This window comes from Phyllopteryx taeniolatus, chromosome 9, assembly GCF_024500385.1.
Source record: "Phyllopteryx taeniolatus isolate TA_2022b chromosome 9, UOR_Ptae_1.2, whole genome shotgun sequence".
In the NCBI taxonomy this organism is placed as follows: Eukaryota; Metazoa; Chordata; class Actinopteri; order Syngnathiformes; family Syngnathidae; genus Phyllopteryx; species Phyllopteryx taeniolatus.
The window spans coordinates 14,750,588-14,768,118 of record NC_084510.1 but is presented as its reverse complement, the minus strand read 5'-3'; the positions used below and the strand labels follow the sequence as shown (position 1 = coordinate 14,768,118).

Sequence of the window (17,531 nt, the reverse complement as noted above, 5' to 3'; positions counted from 1 at the left end):
TGTACTTTAATTAAAATTTTATGAGGCACACGTTTTGAGGTTTGCAGATCATTACAATAGTAAGAAGTCACATTATGGCTTCCAATCTTGCTGTTTGTGAAATTCTTCCTCAGAGAACCATAAATGTGTCCAAAAGACAAATGTCACCCCACAGCGCGCAAAGATGCTAAAATCACTCCAAGACCTATAAATTAATCTTTAAAAAAAAAATCACAACTTGAATGAAAAAAGAGCTGAAAATGTGCTTAGAATTTCTGTTTCTACTAACAGATTTATTTAAAGCAGTTGTATTGAATTCAACAATAAATCTTATAAGCCATCATAAATAAAATTACATCCTTATGAATGTAATAAGTAGAGGAAGCAATACACCAACATACACACACATTTTTTTTTTTACTCATCCATTATCCGTTTCCCCTCAGGGTGTCAGCAGCTCCATAATCAAATACACTCATCTCACCCACACATTTTTTCACACATTTCCAGCTTTGCTGTACCACAAGGGAGCATCTTGCCCAATCATCTTATCCTGCAAAGAAGGGAACACAGCCAAAGCTGAAATAGCAGCATAGGCTCAGAATAGGCGCAGAAACGCACGTGATCCAACCTAGTCATGCATTGCTTACTACAACATGCTGGAAGACACTGGCATTAAAACATTTGCATAGCTTTCACTGTATTACAAGCAGTGTCAAAATTAAAGGAGTTGAGCTTGTCATATCATATTAATTGTGATTTAACTTGTCTCAAGTGATTAGCGTATAGGGCGATAAACTGAGTGCCCAGTATGTGTGACACCCTCCACATGGATCCAATATGTCAGTGTGAGTTTGACATAATAGGGTAGAAGTTGAACATGACTTCACATAATGAAAGCATGTAAAATGCATTTGGGCGGACAACAGTCAAATGAATTAAAGTGAATTAATTAGAGTAGACGTATGGAGCATTTTTTAAATTTTTTTGCTTGTTGAACTGCAGTGGAGTGTAATCTAATATATGTCATGATAGTGCCACTGTAGTGTTGTAACCGCAGCATTATTACTATTGGTTATTAATTTATTACAGAGGGCTAGTGCACAATTTGTCATGATCTGTGCCCTGCAGTTCCTCTGCGGAGCCCTGCAGTTTCTCTTACTCACCAGACAGCACCGTTCACCCTGCTCATCTCGGCAATCACCAGGAAACCCTCCAACTATGAGTCATTCCCTCCCCAGAGACTCTGTTAGTCCTTGTAATACCCTGGCTCAAGAAATACAACCCCACCATCGATTGGACCAACCTGTCAATCACTGATTGGAGACATTTTTGCCACTGTCCCTGCCTTCTCTCGGCCATCCCCACCGCCAGCAAACCTCAGCCACCAGTAACACCACTCGATCGCTCCCCGGTCCCAGAAGAATACCACGACCTCTCTCCGGTTTTCCATAAGTATCTTGCCATCTCTCTAGCCCCCCAGCACCCTTATGACTGCGCCATCGACCAGCTTCCTGGAGCCCCTCTCCCCTCTAGTCACCTCTTGAACCTTTCCCTCCCGAAAAGGATTGCCATGGAAAACTACAGCCGAACTACATCTGACGCTCCTCCTCCCCCCTGGGGGCTGGGTTCTTCTTTGTCAAGAAGGATACCACTCTCCGCCGCTGCATTGACTTCCGTGGACTCAACGATATCACAGTAAAAAACAAACCCCCGCTGCCCCTCAGTGACCCTTCGTTTGAACCCCTCTGCGACACACCCAGATCCTCACCAAGTTGGACCTGCGCAATGCATATCATCTCATTCACATTAAAGAGGGGGACAAATGGAAAACTGCCTTTAATGCTCCCCTAGGACATTTCGAATATCTTATCATGCCCTTTGGGTTAACCAACTTTGCCCTGCAGTTCCTCTGCGGAACTGGGATGGCGCTTTGTGCCTCGTTTTTCCCTCTCTCTCCAGCAATTATCACCTCCTCGGGTCCACACCTGGTTCCAATCAGCACTCATCACAGCCTGCACTTAAGCCTCCCAGATCCAATGTTCCAGCGCCAGAGTATTCACGCACTTCCATGGTACACCGGCCGATTCTCGTATTCCTACTCTTGCTTGTGAATGAAAAGATTACTTGATGACTCGCGTACGTACTTATCCTCTTGTGCTCTCCTTCTCCTCCAGTGCCCTCCCGTGTCTCCCGTATCGCCGCCTGCCTCAACCACGCCGCCAAACTCCCTCACCTGCTCATGCTCCCACATCCAGCACGCTCCCTGTTCCTACGGACCACCATCACGCCTTGGAAATCCAGACCTCGGGGTTTCCCAAATAAACCATTACCAACTGCTTCCTCCGTTTCCGTCTACTTTCAGGTCCAGTCCAATACCGTTTGAATACAAACTGTGGCACGATTATTACTACTAAATTACTTCTAATTGCACCTCCAGTGGTCTTGCACTCCCAATCCTAAATTTCTTTATACCCAAGTAGTCGCATGTATTACAATGAGGGTTAAGATGTGTCACTTTTGTGTGGCTGTGATCCTGATGAGGTGGAAAAGTCTCATCTTGCAACTGCACAACATTGGTTGTGTTGACAACTGTAGCTCACTTCTGACCATTAAAGGGTGACTGAGGTGGAGCACTGATGCTTCCAGCTCAAGTCAATAGATGTAGACAGATACATTGTATTTTGAGAAGGTTGAAAGGCTGAAGGTTTTAGTGTGACTTTTTTTTTTTAGAATCTTTTCTTTAAAAAAAGAAATAAATAAAAAGCGCAATCAAGTGAAGTTGACATGCACACTGCATTTTTAATGTGTATGAGAGTGAAAGTTAGACATTTACTGCACTGTACAGATGGTCTATGTACATAGTCCATCACCATTAGACTTGAATTTTAAGTTTGGATGTTTTCTTGGCTGGTGTTTGTCAGAGATAGAGCATTGATCAAAACCTCTTCGACCTCTATTTAACTCACCACCATCAATACTCACCAGCTCCTTTCCTTGCTAAACAGCACATCATTTCTGTTCAATTGTCGGCCAAACATCCTTGTGTCCATGTGCAGTTAGACATACTGTAGATTTTATACAAAGACATGATGGATACAGGAATTAGAGTAATCCTTCACAGAGCAGATTAATGTTGTTGAAGAATAAAGATGGTGACAGCTGAACTGTGCTACTGACAGACCCCGGGAGGGGGATTATAGGGTGCAAAACTCAACATAAGAATCAGCATCTTTCTGTTATCATAATGCATAATGTTGAAACGAGGCTATTTCGGGGTGAACAAGAAAGATAAAGGAAAGTCTGTGTTGTAGAGAGCAAATACAGCTGTTTTATAGGGCGAGTTAGTTTATGTTCTCTTCTCTCTAAGGCTGCTCAACAGCGTTTGTGTGTTTGATCACAAACCTTTCCTGAACGTACAAAGTGGGCTAATGTACATTTAAAGACTTGAAAAGTAAAAGGTTTCACATAAGAGTCTCCAAACGCTAAACCTTTAAAGAAGGAAATGATCCAACATCAATTTAATTGACGCATTCAGTATTTTTTTGTTTTGTTTATCTAGTAGATAATATCTACGTATCTATTCCAGTGACCAATGGTTACAGGCTGGACAATTAAATGCTCTTCCACTACATAGCAAAAGATCAAATTAATCTGCGTATCCACAGTTGCATACAACAGAATAATAGTTTATGTTCAACTAAAGAGGCCTACATTTTACGCAAAATAAATTTGTGAAAATTTTTTAGATGAGATACTATTATTTCAGTATATATACGGTACTTTGTGACATTTTAATTTATCTTTTTTGGGGGGATGTGTGCCATATGGTTTTATTTTATGTGTGCCTTGGCTCAATAAAGTTTGGGAACAACTGCTTTATAGGCAACACATTAAAATGTCAACACCAAAAAAACAACAAAACCAAACATTTTCAAGCCCAGGTAAATATTGTTGTACATTCAATTACAATGCTAACCCTTTTTTCATTATTTAACTATTACAATTACATTATGTTTTATCATATAATAATCTAAATTTATTACACTTTCCTTCATTAAGATTATTACCTTTCTTTGCTTTTTGGCTGGTGGTTTCCTGCCTTATAGCAAATGTATGGCATTTCAACTTAATTTACCAAATATCATTCCTTGCCTTATGAAGGACTACACTGTGAGTGAGACGAGGGGGAGCAGCATAAGAAGAAAATATGCATTCATATTTAATAGGGAAGCTTTGTGTCGCCTTTATACAGAAGCAGTAATACTTTACATACACTTTGTTGCTGCAGCAGCTATAATATAGGAAGAATACAGTACAACAGATGAATAGTCTGATCAGAAAGACAAGAGAACGCAGGAGGACGTAAAAAGTTGGAGGTGCAATCATTGGAGTTTTTGCAAAGCCCCCAGTGATGAAAGTGGAGGATGGCTTCAGTGTAGCAGGTGCGAAGAGTGTGTGGTCACTTCACACACTCCATCTTTGTAACACTGCGACGTATATCGACGTCACGAAAAGGGTGAAGAATAAGAAGGTCAACTCACTCTCATAGATTTAATGACTTACAGTAAATGACATTGACAATAACAATGACAACAACAATAACAACGACAATAAACCTCTCAGTATGATAAAGTGCACTTCTCCACCACTGCAAACTACAGCCACAATAAAAATTTAAAAAGCATTGTTAAATTAATACACCTATGAGACACAAATGAAATTTCCCATCAGGACACTTTTTAGGTATTTTGCTGTTAGATTTCATTAGCTGGTGTAGGTGTACCTAATGTTGTGTCCAGTGAGTGACACCGCAGATCACCAGCAGATACTTTACTGGGGATCTCTTTATGGTGCATGAAATATTTCCATCTGAAGTGCTCTAACCTAAAGAGATGTGACGTGAAAGCGAGTGAGGGGGATGAGAGTGATGATAAGCCATGGCTGTGGATCTCCCCAGGGCTTTTCTACACCAAGTGCGATGCTTTCATATCTGTCCCAGATTGATAAAGGCTCCTATCGCAGGCGGAAACCAGGCTTCTCATAAACTCAAATCTGTATGCAAATGCGGACCATCCAGACATTTAGCACATGAATTTAATCAAAACCGTGTGATGCTTGTATAAAGGAAACAACCGGAGAAATTCCACGTCCCACTCCCCTTGGGGAAACACGGTGCTGAAGAACAGGAACAGTTTCCTATGTCATTAAAACATGCGTGACGTGCACAATCCCCCAATTAGAGTGAGATTTATCAGATATGAGATCAATCTTCACGGTCCCAAGATTATAGGTGTCACGTGCAAGAAAAGGACAATCCATTACAGTAATGGCTTAATTGGCTCTGCTCTTCATTCTCTCAGTATGAACTTTGATCCGAAGCTTGTTGATAAACACACCCCCAGATAACAAAACACAATTAGTCCCAAAGAAATAGTACATTATGCAGAATGGCATGTTTATTTGCAAAAACATACATATCACAAATTACCGTGGAACTTCGAAGTTTAAAAATAATCCATTCCAGGACGCTGATATTGCTCCCATAAGAAATGACAGAAATGTCATTATTGATTGACTGGCACTGAGTTGGATGGCTTGCCCCTACCCCGAGAGGCTATGTCAGTGATTCTGATAATGTGCCGGGGCACATTAGTGTGCCGTGAGCGCTCTTATAAAATTTGACGTGATTGCTCCAAAAATTATTTCACTTGCAGGAAATAATGTATCTTTGTTCATCTATTCATGTCAGTGAGGCATAGTGACAGACAGAACAAAGAAATGCTTTTCTATTAGATGGCAGGAAGTACATACAGTAATTAATGTATCCACTTTTTTTTTACATTTCTGTCTGTTGGTGTGCCGTGAAATTTTTCAATAGTAAAATATGTGCCTTGGCTCCATAAAGGTTGGAAATCACTGAGCTAGGTGAGCTAAACTGTGCCATTGGAAAAAAAAACTTCATTAACTGTAAAGCGACTTTCTTGAAATAACATTTTAACATTCATACTGTGTGAGTAAAAGAAAAAAAAGAAGTTAACTACTGTATCATAAAACTTCAAACAAAAATGTGTGTACATTTAACGTTGAAGGTGGGGGGCAGGTGTAGCGGATAGGGAATTACAGTGATGATGACTGAAGGCAAAATAAATTGTAAATGGTGTCGTGCCTTATAACTCTTTATTTTTTTAAAGTGCTATATAAGTAAATACATCCTATTAACTTAACTAGTATTGTACTGAGCAACCGGCACCGAGACACGGATGAGACTATAATAGGAGCACAGTGAAAGGGAGAGGCAGGCATCAACAGTAAACTACACGCGTGCAATTGTAGCTGACAGCAAATTTGAGGTGCGTACAGGAGATATGGTCAATATTACAGTATACAAATCCTATAACAGATTCATAATTTGCGGCTAGGATTCCTACTGAGCTGAACACTTGCATTCTGATTCTGATTCTGATGACTTCAAGCATTATTTGAGGTTTGAAGGCTTAGTACTCCGGAATTATGAATTGTGTGACATCAGGGGTATTCAAATCTAGAGGAGAATATAAAAAAACAAAGAATTACAAATTGAAAAATGACTTTAAATGTTGTGATCTTACCTTACAATACTAATTCTGTATATTTTCTTCCCTTTCCTTCTGATGCTTCAATGACAAACCTATATTTGTGAGCCAGCTGAGCCTTGAGGTGAAAGGACTACTATCAGAAATACTGCCTTTAATTGAATAACAATATAATCCACTGAATGAACACCACATGCCGTACATTCTCCCTGGTTTAAAGACCAATCATTTCCTACAATTATTTCGTTTGATTTTACTTATACCCTGTCCACCCACTTTCTCCGTCACTGGCCCTGATAATAATAAGTTGTCTGAGCAAGGGGGGTAATTTGTAATGGGGGTATTATCCAAAAGAGGGAACAGCTATCATCATGCGTGGCGAGCTGTGCAGGAAGTCACAAATGTGAATCATACAACACTCGCACAAAAAGCTTTTAGATGACTTTGAATGACACACTGCAGCACCACCTTTATTCCGCTGCGATTCAAGGTGCTATGTCAAGAATGGGCAAGTAGGGCAAGGCCACCCGTGACTAGAAAACACTGAATGTGTGAGGATGCGTGCTTTTGTTGACTTTTGCGTTATTTTTGATTGGATATAGTTTTGTTTCATGCTGTGTCTTGTTTTCTTGTGTCCCTTGCGCATGTATGTCCAGCTTGCTCGTTATGCCTTCGTCACCACCTGTTCTTGTCGGCCCATCAGCTCCCTCCAGCCACTGGTGTTATGTTCAGGTGTGCTTCATTGTCTCGTCAGTCTGTTTGTATTAAGTTCCCTGTTTTCTTTCAGCCAAGTCTCAGTTCATTGTCCTACATCTCGTCGTCTTGCCTGTCCTGCTCCCCTGCACTTGGGTCCACCTGTGTTTTTGACTGCACTCCACCACAACAAATCCACCACTCCAAACATGACAGATTGAAGCGAGCATACAGGGACTCACCAGGAGGCACACCACATCAACCTGCATGCCATCGGGCTGCTCGCTATCACCCTCAGCCTGCTGACCAAGCCAACGCTCAGTGAGTAAGCCTTCCTGTTCTCTCCTCTCTGTCCCTCTCACTGGTGTTTCCCAAGTGTTTCACAGTACCCCTTGCTCCACACATATTCATACCTTCCGATTTTTCTTTTTTTTTTTTTTTTTTCCATTCAAGGTTACTGCCATTCTTCAACCTCCTCCCACATTCTAACTTAGACTTGGATTTAGGTTTTTCCGGCCCTTCCTCTTGTTTATCTAGTTCTTGTCAGTTTTTGTTACGTATTCCCAATGCCAACCCAAGAAGTTTTTCTCTCTGACCTTTTACTTGGATACCCGTTTGGCCATTTATTCTGGACCACTCCATGGTGGCCAACGAAGATGCCCAGGTAAAGGTCAGTGTCGTTCTGTTGAGCCTGTCTCGTCGTTACCGCATACTGCGCCTTTCATATCACGTCGTTCTTCTCCAGTTTCTCCATCACGTCGTTCCACACCTGTATCCAGTTCACGTCGTTCTCTTGACCCCATGCCCACGTAACCTCACTCCGTGGCTGTTTCATCACCTTGTCCCGAGCCCGGCACGATATATTTTCCTAGTGCTTGCAGAGTCTGCTTCCCTTGTTTCTGGTGTCCCTCAATGTCTATGGCAGCAGTCTGATCAGGCTGATGCAGAACCAGTTCCGGCCTCGCGGGAGCTCAGGTCTCTGCTTCTGGCCCTGCGGGTGCTCGAGGACCCTGTACCAGGCAGCTCAACGGCTGATCATGGAAAACGTACCTGTCCACGTTTCTACTGGCCAACCGTGACCGCCTCACTAGTTATCTGTCCACGTTCAGACTCGGGGGGCCTGAACTGCCGCTACAGCCACCTGACCAGCTTAGCACATCCCGTGGCCACCATCCAACTCTCCTTCGGCGGCGCAAGTGCCGCGGCCGTTATTTGTCTCAGCTGTTCACCTAAGACCTGGCATGTCTGGCTTCTGCAACTCGGCGGGATCCGGCATCCCAGCCGTCTGCCTGTATGGCCACAAGGACACCCATGCGCTTGGCATCCCGGCTGTCATCCTGACCGGTCTGGCTGAGAACCTTATGTTTGGCAGCCCACAAGCCCACCAGACTGGGCCCGATGGGCCTTTTTCGGTCATTCCGATCGGGCTCCAGAACGACCTGGACAAGACCGGTCTGCGTATCCTCGTATCAAACTCAGCCAACTTCAGCCCATCCAATTAGTCTAGTGCTGCTTTTAGTCAGTCTTGATTCATTGTTCTATGTCATCTGTTGTCATGTTGTCCCATTGTCTCTGGAAGTGAGTGTTTCCCTTTTGTTACTTTGTATCTTGATTTTTGAACTTTGTTCATTCAGTATTCTTAATGCTGCTACCCCATACCTTGGGTTTGCTTTTCTATAACTACTTTTAAAAAAGGTGCTTCCAAGCACATAGGTCCCCCCCCCCGTGCTACACTACACACAAAACGTAACAGTGTTTCAAATGCTATAAAAGCATATGACTTATCACTAAAAGTGGGACTCCAGCAGCAAACGTGCTTTCCGGAGATAATACATCACCTTGTTTTTCCATCTCTCAATACAGATACAGTGTACCCACACAAAAAGGGTAATCTTGAATGAACTGGATTTATAATGTATCTGAATGCTGCTTAATTCAGCAGTCAGAATGATACATTCAAAATCTAAAATCTTGCAGAATTCAACCTTTGAAGGTGCTCCTTTCACATTGATCCCACTCCTTTCTTCAGTGCAACACTAAATCCACGTGTGTCCACTAATTAAAATGAAATTCTTAGCTTTTTTTAAATCACTCTTTGCTGAGGGATCTGGCACAGATCTCTCTGTATGTCAGACAGCACATCAATAATGCACACACATCTCAAGCTGGCCCGCTTGGATGGCTCAACAACCTAAAACCCCAGCATGAAAGGATGTGTGTGGGTGTGTGCATGAAAGTCTGAGAGCAGGGCATTGAGAGGCTTGACTTTCTAAACCTTTTCCATATTGAAAGCATAATGTGTGACTATTTTAACTGAACAAGTGTTGTGTTTGTCAGATTTATTTTCTGACTTTGCTATAAAGCGAAAATGGAGATGGATGGTCAGGGGAAAACTTCGTGAAACGTTTATCAGTCACAATTTAATTGATTTGAAATCATCAGGAGAAACCTGTAAAATGTATCCCCTTAAAAACACCTAACTTGTTCAACCGCATACATTTTGCGACTCCGCAGACTTGTTCAAGCCCAAAGTCGGAGCAGGGTGCGGCACCCCTCGCGCAACTTTCTCCCCCACTTTGCGCCCTCCAGCAGCGGGGAGACTCACCTGCAGGAGACGGTGACTTCCACCTTGGTGGCGGGTATGTTGCCGGTGATGGGGTCGAAGTCGTACACGGATGCCATGTCTTCCAGCTTGTCCGTGACCTCCCTCTCCATCAAGTCCATCTCGAGAGCGCGCGGTGGCTCCGGTCGGATCCGGGAAGCGCACAGCCTGGCCCCGAGGGAGCGCGTCGAGTCCGCACCGACTCCGGAGACCAGATCAGAGACCGGGCGGCCTCCGGTCCGACCCGGTGAGGCAGCCACTTCAGAGACGTCGAGGCTGGAGATGAAGGCGAGGAGTGTGCTGGGGATGGCTAAGGTGCAGTTGATGATGTGTCCGAGTTTGGCCGAGTGCTCGTGTGCTCGTGTGCTGAGCTTCTCCTGCTCTGTCTTCACTCGCTGTGCACGGTGGAGCGTGTGGAGAGGAAACGCAGCAGAGGCGCGCAAACGTATCGTACGCCTCCCCTGAGTGAATCACACCCAAATGTTGGCGACCGTGCCCAAAGCGCACTCTTGCTGCGTGCCGTGTGCTGTGTGCGCACTCGTGCTTCGGTCACGCACCGATATCTGTGGGGAGTTGACGTTATTACAAAAATAAATAAAGGAACAATGGCACAGATATGTAATTCAATAATAGGCTTGACAATGCGATGGCTGTGGGATGGGTCAATTATTAAATCAGTGTTCTAGAATACCAAAATTAGGGATTCCCCAGTGACTTGCTGCTGGTAAAATGATGAAAATGACTTACAATGAAGAGCGAAACGACTTTCTGTGTATTTTTCTGTGCATGGTTATTGTATTTGCTTTTTATTGAAGTCTAAATTTAGCTATGTTATTCATTTTACCAGTATTCGGGTCATATTATTATCATTATTATTATTATTATTGATCTAAAATCATTTCAAGGCCACCATAATGCATAGCTTCACTAAAAAATGCTGGGCAAAAATACGCGAGGATAAAATAGAACTCACATACACTATTTGCTTCATCAGGTACCCCTGCAATCTAATAAGACTTCCATCCAGCCATTTTCTATACCGCTTATCCTAGGGACACAGGTGAGCTGGACACTTTGGACTGGACACCGGCCAATCACAGGGCACATATAGACAAACAACCATTCACGCTCACAACCACACCCTTGACTTTAGTGTCTTCAATTATCATTACCTGCAAATTTTTGGAATGTGGGAGGAAACCGGAGTGCCCAGAAAACTCACCCAAGCACAGGGATACCGTACAAACTCCGCACGAGGCCTGAGCCCGGATTTGAACCCCCAACCTCAGAACTTTGAGGTGGGTGTGTTAACCACTTGTCCACCATCTAAAACGGTAAGGAAAGGCAAGTTTATTTGTACAGCACCAAAAACAATTTTGTGGTGATTCACAGAGGAAACGAAATCATGATTAAAAACAACATGAAATGAAAAGATGAAAATCAAGATAAATTCCCAACAAAGAAGTATAAATGATAAATATAACAGTAAAATGACAAAACACAGATTATCAGATTGAAATCAGAAAATGAAACGACGACGGTGAAAACGATATCTTTTTGAAGAAGCACAGAACAATTGTTTTAACAAACGTTTTCCAGACAGGATTAAATGTATAAGCAACAGTTTTAGCAGATCTTGGGTATTTCAAAAGTTTGTTCCATAAAAGCCAAATGCTTCTTCACATTGTCTGCTTCTGTATAAAATTGTGTAAAAATAATAATGCTTAGTTTTGACTGCCAGTGTCAGAGGTATTTAATTTAATTTGCAGCACGGTGGAAGACTGGTTAGAGCGTCTGGCTCAATGTTCTGAGGACCGGGGTTCAATCCCCGGCCAGGCCTGTGTGGAGTTTGCATGTTCTCCCTGTGCCTGCATGGGTTTTCTCCGGGCACTCCGGTTTCCTCCCACATCTTGAAAACATGCATGGTAGGTTAATTGAAGTCTCTAAACTGCCCCTCGGTATGAATGTGAGTTTGAAGCGCTGTTTGTTTATGTGTGCCCTACGATTGGCTGGCAACCAGTTCAGGGTGTACCCCGCCTCCTGCCCGATGACAGCTGGGATAGGCTCCAGCAGGCCCACGACCCTAGTGAGGAGAAGCGGCTCAGAAAATGGATGGAAGGATTTATTATAGTGGTTGTCATTCGGGGCGGACTGGGGGGAAAACATGGCCCGGGAGTCATGGAGAGACTGGCCCAGTTCACGCGCTCCATGGGGAGCCAGCCAGCTGGCAACACAAATTTCATGTAACCCGATGATTTTAAAATAATAATAATAAAAAATACATTTGATGCTCTTTTGGACCAGAATTCATGGACTATGTAATAACCTCATTAACCTAAAATAAGAAATATTAACAAAAAGAAGGAACAGAGTAAGGACCATAGATCATTTTACACTTGTGACTATGTGAGAAAGAAATCCACAATTGTTGAATCAAGGCAGGTGTCCTCTTCTTGTTTGTTGAACTTGTTGTATCTTTTCTTGTTTTCCAAAAACAGCTAACAATAGAGAAACAGCTGCCCATATGATGGACCGTATACTACAACCACAATAATAAACTCTCTAAATTCTCAGGAAATGTCAATCAAAAATATGTATTATTTTCTTGGAAAAGGCAGAACTCACGGTGTTCTATATATTTCTGTGCCAGAGGAGACACGACCATGCAGTTTTAAGAAGTGCAGTTACGAATTAAAATATGTTCAAGCGGGCTGAGGTAAAATCAATATTAATTACAAGGAGGGGGATTACATATTTAATGGCATCCATCCATCATTAGCCAGTTGTTTGCTGCCAAGACCTTGGGCCCAGTAAACTATTGTAATAAATATGCAAAACCGCTGCATGCGCCTGCCAACAATGAGATGGGTTTGTCATATTCGGCTAAGTACACTTCCCAAATGCAGGCACTCTGCACGTAGCCTTTGTTTCGCTTTCAATCTCACGGGAGAAAATTTGAAGGACTGCAGAGAGCACAGCTGGCATTTTTGGTTTAATATGGCAGCGGAGACCAGATATCCCTAGTTTGTCTCGCTTCTCTAGCTTCTTTTCTTCCTGACATGTACACACACACACACACACACACACACAGCTTTGCACAGTTTTCACTCATAAATAGATAGAGAAGCACATGGCTCTTTCCTGCAAAAAGGAGACATAGTTGTCTGGATTCTGGAAATCAATTTATGCCAGTAAAGGATGTCTCTGCCCACACAGCCCTCCAGCTTAACATCAGCAACACACACACACACACACGCACGCACACACACACACAATGACAATTTATCTTCTCGCCTGTCACTGAACAAGCCACAAAGAGGTGCACACACAGTACTCATGCACACCTTTTCCTCTGATTCATATATTTGGTGGGTTTAATGCGGATGTGCACGTTATTGCAGATGTTTCAAGTGGTGGGTGGGCAGGATAGGAAAAAAATGGAGTAATGACCATAGAAAGACCTTCAGAATGGCAGCTATATTTCATAGTAACAATTCCACAAACACTGCAAGTAGCTATACAGAATTAAACACTTAATGTAGATAAAGCAACCAGCAGCTTTGTACTAAGAAACTGAAGAGCAAAATGCAGATGCCAATTCCCAAAGGGACTCATGAAGATGCAGCTCGGTTGTATAGTCGATCATACAGATCAACAAAATGATGCTTCTTTAAATGCTTTTGCTCTATCCAATTGGGATGTCGCAGGAGGTGGTCAATGCTTTGTGCTGTTGCTGACATTAATAACACCGTAGGGGATTCAAATGCCCCCTTGTGTCCATCTCTGTCCTATTTCCTCTTTCCTGCAGCTTTGTAAGCGCTAATTACTGTGTTTAGGCTTTCTTGCGTCATGCTGTCCAAAAAGATTGTCTTTTTCCAAGAATGAAAACAGATGAAGGTCCCGTCAAGCAAAATACAGTATGTTAAAAGATGTGTGTCAGCAGCTGTAACATGTAAATCCAATTATTTATACTACCTAAACCACATGCTAAAACAAATGTAACATTTGGGGTGCTTAAGATTTTTAGACTTCGAGCAATGTTGCACAGATACAAGAAACCAATCAAGAAAGCAGGTATTTTGACCAGCGCAAGGCGGAAAATTTGACGTCAGGCACGTAATTGTTCGTCAAACCTAATTTTGTGGGTGCAGATAGAGTTAACGAAGAGGCTCATCCGTCAGGGAATGTGTAGTTGCCTTGCAGTGAACTATGAGCTCTCTCAGGAAGGATTTCCGATGTCTTCTACTTCTCCAAGAAAAACTGCCCTAAAACATTCCAAAAACAAAAGTAGTGTTTTATTTCACTCAATTCCAGATGTAGAACAGTGTTTCCCAACCTTTATAAGGCACATATTTTACGTTAAGAAAAGCTCAGGGAACACCACCAAACAAAAATCTCACAAAAGTATATCATATATATTGAAATAAGGAATGAATCAATGAATAATGAAGATCGGATAATTTTCCATGACACATCTGATCTGGCACAGTGGCTGAAATTCACTGATGTCAACAAACATTTTTATGACTGATATTTATATTGCTCATATACAGGATATTGAATGTGACTTTGTCTTCAAATTTCTCATATTTATGCATGTTTTTAAGCAGCATTGCTTGTTTTAAAAATAAATTTGGATAATGTTTTTTTTCCTACTGAAACATGGCGTTCGCTCAAATCCAGAAAACGTCGTACCCGCCAAAACATCCAGATGTATGAATCTGTGCGTATGCATGAATCCAAGCACATTTCCGTGGACATGAGCGCACATGTTGGAGTCGCCGACCCCTCCCTGTCCACGCCCATATTTAAATATGCAAACCATATTTAAATGAACCGTGCACCTGAGATCCCGATCTCTGCATGATCGAGAAAAAAAAGGGAAATGAGCAAGGTAATGAAGAAAAATATTTTTTCTGAATGTGAAGTTGCTCAATGAAGTGGTGGGGCGCAAGAAAATCCTCTTTTGTCAATGCTGTGGAGTCCGAACAGCGCGCACACGCTGAACTAAAAAGCAAGTGGTCAGACATTAAGGTGGATGTGAAGCGGAACACAGCTAAATTCTGAGTCCTTGCCTCTTTTACATTGTTGAAATCAAATGTTGCCCGGTATTAATTGTTCATGTGTCTCTGATGTGCAGCTTTATTATAACAGTTTCCCAGCATCACCTCCAAGTGTCGCCAAAGCAGCAAAAGCTGCAGAAACGTGCGTACGCCAGGCACGAAGTTGATGTGAGGCTGAGACAAAGACACAATCATTCACATTGACACCTATGGAAAATTCTTCCATTGAAGGGAAGTACAAGCAGTTCCAAATATCCCCCTGCAGGTGTCTGGTAGAGAGGTGAAGATGAAGAGAATTCAACATTTTGGAACAGCCTCTGACCTAAGTCCAATTGAAAATGTGTATTGAGACATGAATGGGGGCAGAGCACAAGAGATGTCCTAGCAATCTGACAGATTTGGAATGCTTTTGAGAGTAAGAGCTTTTGCGAGTATGTCAAGATGAACCATGCGGATAGACTCCAACCCAACACAGGAGGGCCTCACGTATGGCATTACATTATTTTATTTTTTTCTCATTTTTATTTAGTTTTATTTTATCGTCAAGCAGCACGGTGTAATGCTGGTTAACATACCTGCCTAAACGTTTCCGATGTTCTGGGTTCAACTCTCAGTTCGGTAGTACGGTGTAGAGTTTGTATATTCTCTCTCTGCTTGCGTGGGTTTTTGCCTGGGTACTGCAGCTTGCGCCCACATTCCCAAAAAAATGTGTCTGAATGGGAATTGAATGGTTTGTCATGTGAACTGTAAATGTGTGTTGGTATGACAATTAAACTTCTTGAATCGTGGCAAAATACAGGTAGATATCAAATTTTCATATTCGCTGTATACTTACTGTAAATTTCTCTTCATGAAGTACATCTCCACGGTGAGTGCCACTGGCTTGTCATTGGAAGTTGCCTGAAACAAATTGCTGTGTATTTTTGTGTACCCTGTTGCTTGACAAAGAACCTCGGTGGTGGTGTGCAGGGAAACATGGGGTTCGATAAAGCTCCCTTCAATGGGGCCGCACGATTCCTCCCCGTCACCCCCGGGGTGTAATCCCACTCTGTGGTGCTGTTGTTTAATCCGGAATCAAACGTCTCCTGAGGTGGCCAACATGAAAGAGGAACATTTTCTGAATGATTACCCAGTGACTGGCAAGCAAACAGAAGGGAAACACGCTCATGCACAGTATGCATGCAATATTTATGGAAGAAGAGGTGGCTGATTGACTGGCTGGGGGCCCAGTGCTCCCTCAGGCTGCAGCAGTGCACATTTAAGCACTGTGATGTTGCATGAGTGAAGAATAACAGCAACTGATGCGCAAAAAACTATTAAGGGAAGTCTTGATTCAGGACTGAAGACTTGAACTTCATCACAAATTAATCTCGCCTCTCTAACTTTTCTGATACAGCATGAAGAGTAGCTTTATCTCTTGCGCTGATGTTGAGTTAGGATGCTGAACTGCAAGTGAAAGCAATTCCCACCTATAAATTAACTGCTTTTTGGGCAAATTGACCAAATTTGGAATGGTTAGAAACCCACAGAGATATTTGTGTCAGTGGCTCCTCTAAGTCACTACTGGCATTCAAATTGGTTATATGCTGGTAAAACCCCTAAAACAGCTAGCAAGACTGTGATTGCTTGCATATTTACTGAAATATACTGTATTACAGTACACAAAACCCTGTTGTCAGACCCAAATCCTCATTGCTCTGAACCCACTTGTTGAATTGGTCACTCACACAGTTAAGCACTTTTCCCCTGGTTAGACAAAACTTGCAAACATATTTCCACCCACTAAAACACATTTTGCACTTTGATGCTCTTGTGTTATATGGTAACCACAGGTAGCAAAAGTGAAACTCAATTAAAGCACAGCTGTTTAAACATAAACATAGCAACTCTAAATCACACGTGTGGCTTATGATGTAAAGAAACCAATATAAGCCAGTTCAGTGAGCACTGGTTGTTGAAGTTTCGCTAGGACAAGAGAAAATCAGAGATGCAGAGTAAGAGTAAGAGATGGTGGAGGAGGAGGTACAGTATAAGACAAGGAACAATAACGTATTTCAGATGAAATACGGGCAACTTTCGTAGACCATGTTCTTGTGTCAGTGAATGCAGCCTAACTGAAGTAAGATTCAGTGTCCTCCATAGTTTGAAGATTCAGAGAGAACAGGTCATTGCTTTTTACACTACATGCCGGCAAGAGGAGAGGGGGAAAAAAACCCACAAGAGAGCCAGAAGGCAGGAGTTAAGAGTTAAATACCCCAGAGGCGGGGCGTGGGCAAGTGGGATTGACGACCTGGAGAAGACCACACCCATCGGCTTGAATATAGACTACAAATCTGATCAAATGGGTTTAAAATCATATATTAATATAAAATAACCTCAACTTGGTACTCTCTTTACTCAAAGGTCAAGCACATATGTTTTTACTTTAGTTTTGGCAAATCAACTGCTTATGATTCAAATCACATTTCATGGTGCTTGGAGTCAAATAAATTCTCAAAATCTCACAGCTGCGTTTGTAAAGTTGACACACTGACACAAACATGAAAGCATACATTTGGAATAATTCTGCAGAGTTCGTGTAATATCAAAACAGACATGTATCCTTGGTTCAACATCAAA

At 42.4% G+C, this 17,531-nt stretch overlaps 2 protein-coding genes across 3 annotated transcripts in view; one reads left to right on the top strand and one right to left on the bottom strand.

Annotated features, from left to right (window-relative positions):
• The window catches only part of LOC133483883 (copine-5-like), a 34,181-nt gene extending 24,194 nt beyond the window's left edge, over positions 1–9,987 (bottom strand). The window contains exon 1 of the mRNA XM_061785721.1: positions 9,853–9,987. Within this exon, the coding sequence (XP_061641705.1) occupies positions 9,853–9,971 (119 nt within the window). The 5' untranslated portion in view covers positions 9,972–9,987. The remainder of the gene's footprint in view (positions 1–9,852) is intronic.
• On the top strand, positions 7,026–12,241 carry LOC133483882 (uncharacterized). 2 transcript variants are annotated; one of them, XM_061785719.1, is made up of 3 exons: positions 7,046–7,568; positions 9,762–9,886; positions 9,967–12,236. In XM_061785719.1, exons 1-3 carry the CDS (start codon positions 7,279–7,281, stop codon positions 10,098–10,100), a joined length of 549 nt encoding a protein of 182 aa, XP_061641703.1. In that variant the 5' UTR covers positions 7,046–7,278; the 3' UTR covers positions 10,101–12,236. The 2 variants fall into 2 exon arrangements, with proteins under 2 accessions (XP_061641702.1, XP_061641703.1); XM_061785718.1 differs by lacking the exon at positions 9,762–9,886 and having other exon boundaries at positions 7,026–7,568; positions 9,939–12,241.
• Positions 12,242–17,531: the final 5,290 nt, after the last annotated feature.

Bases quoted from the DNA above. Each gene is read 5' to 3' on its own strand.
- LOC133483882 (XM_061785718.1), top strand. From the start codon at position 7,279: ATGTTCAGGTGTGCTTCATTGTCTCGTCAGTCTGTTTGTATTAAGTTC. The intron at 7,569-9,938 runs GTGAGTAAGCCT...CATGTCTTCCAG, and splicing joins GCTGACCAAGCCAACGCTCA to CTTGTCCGTGACCTCCCTCT.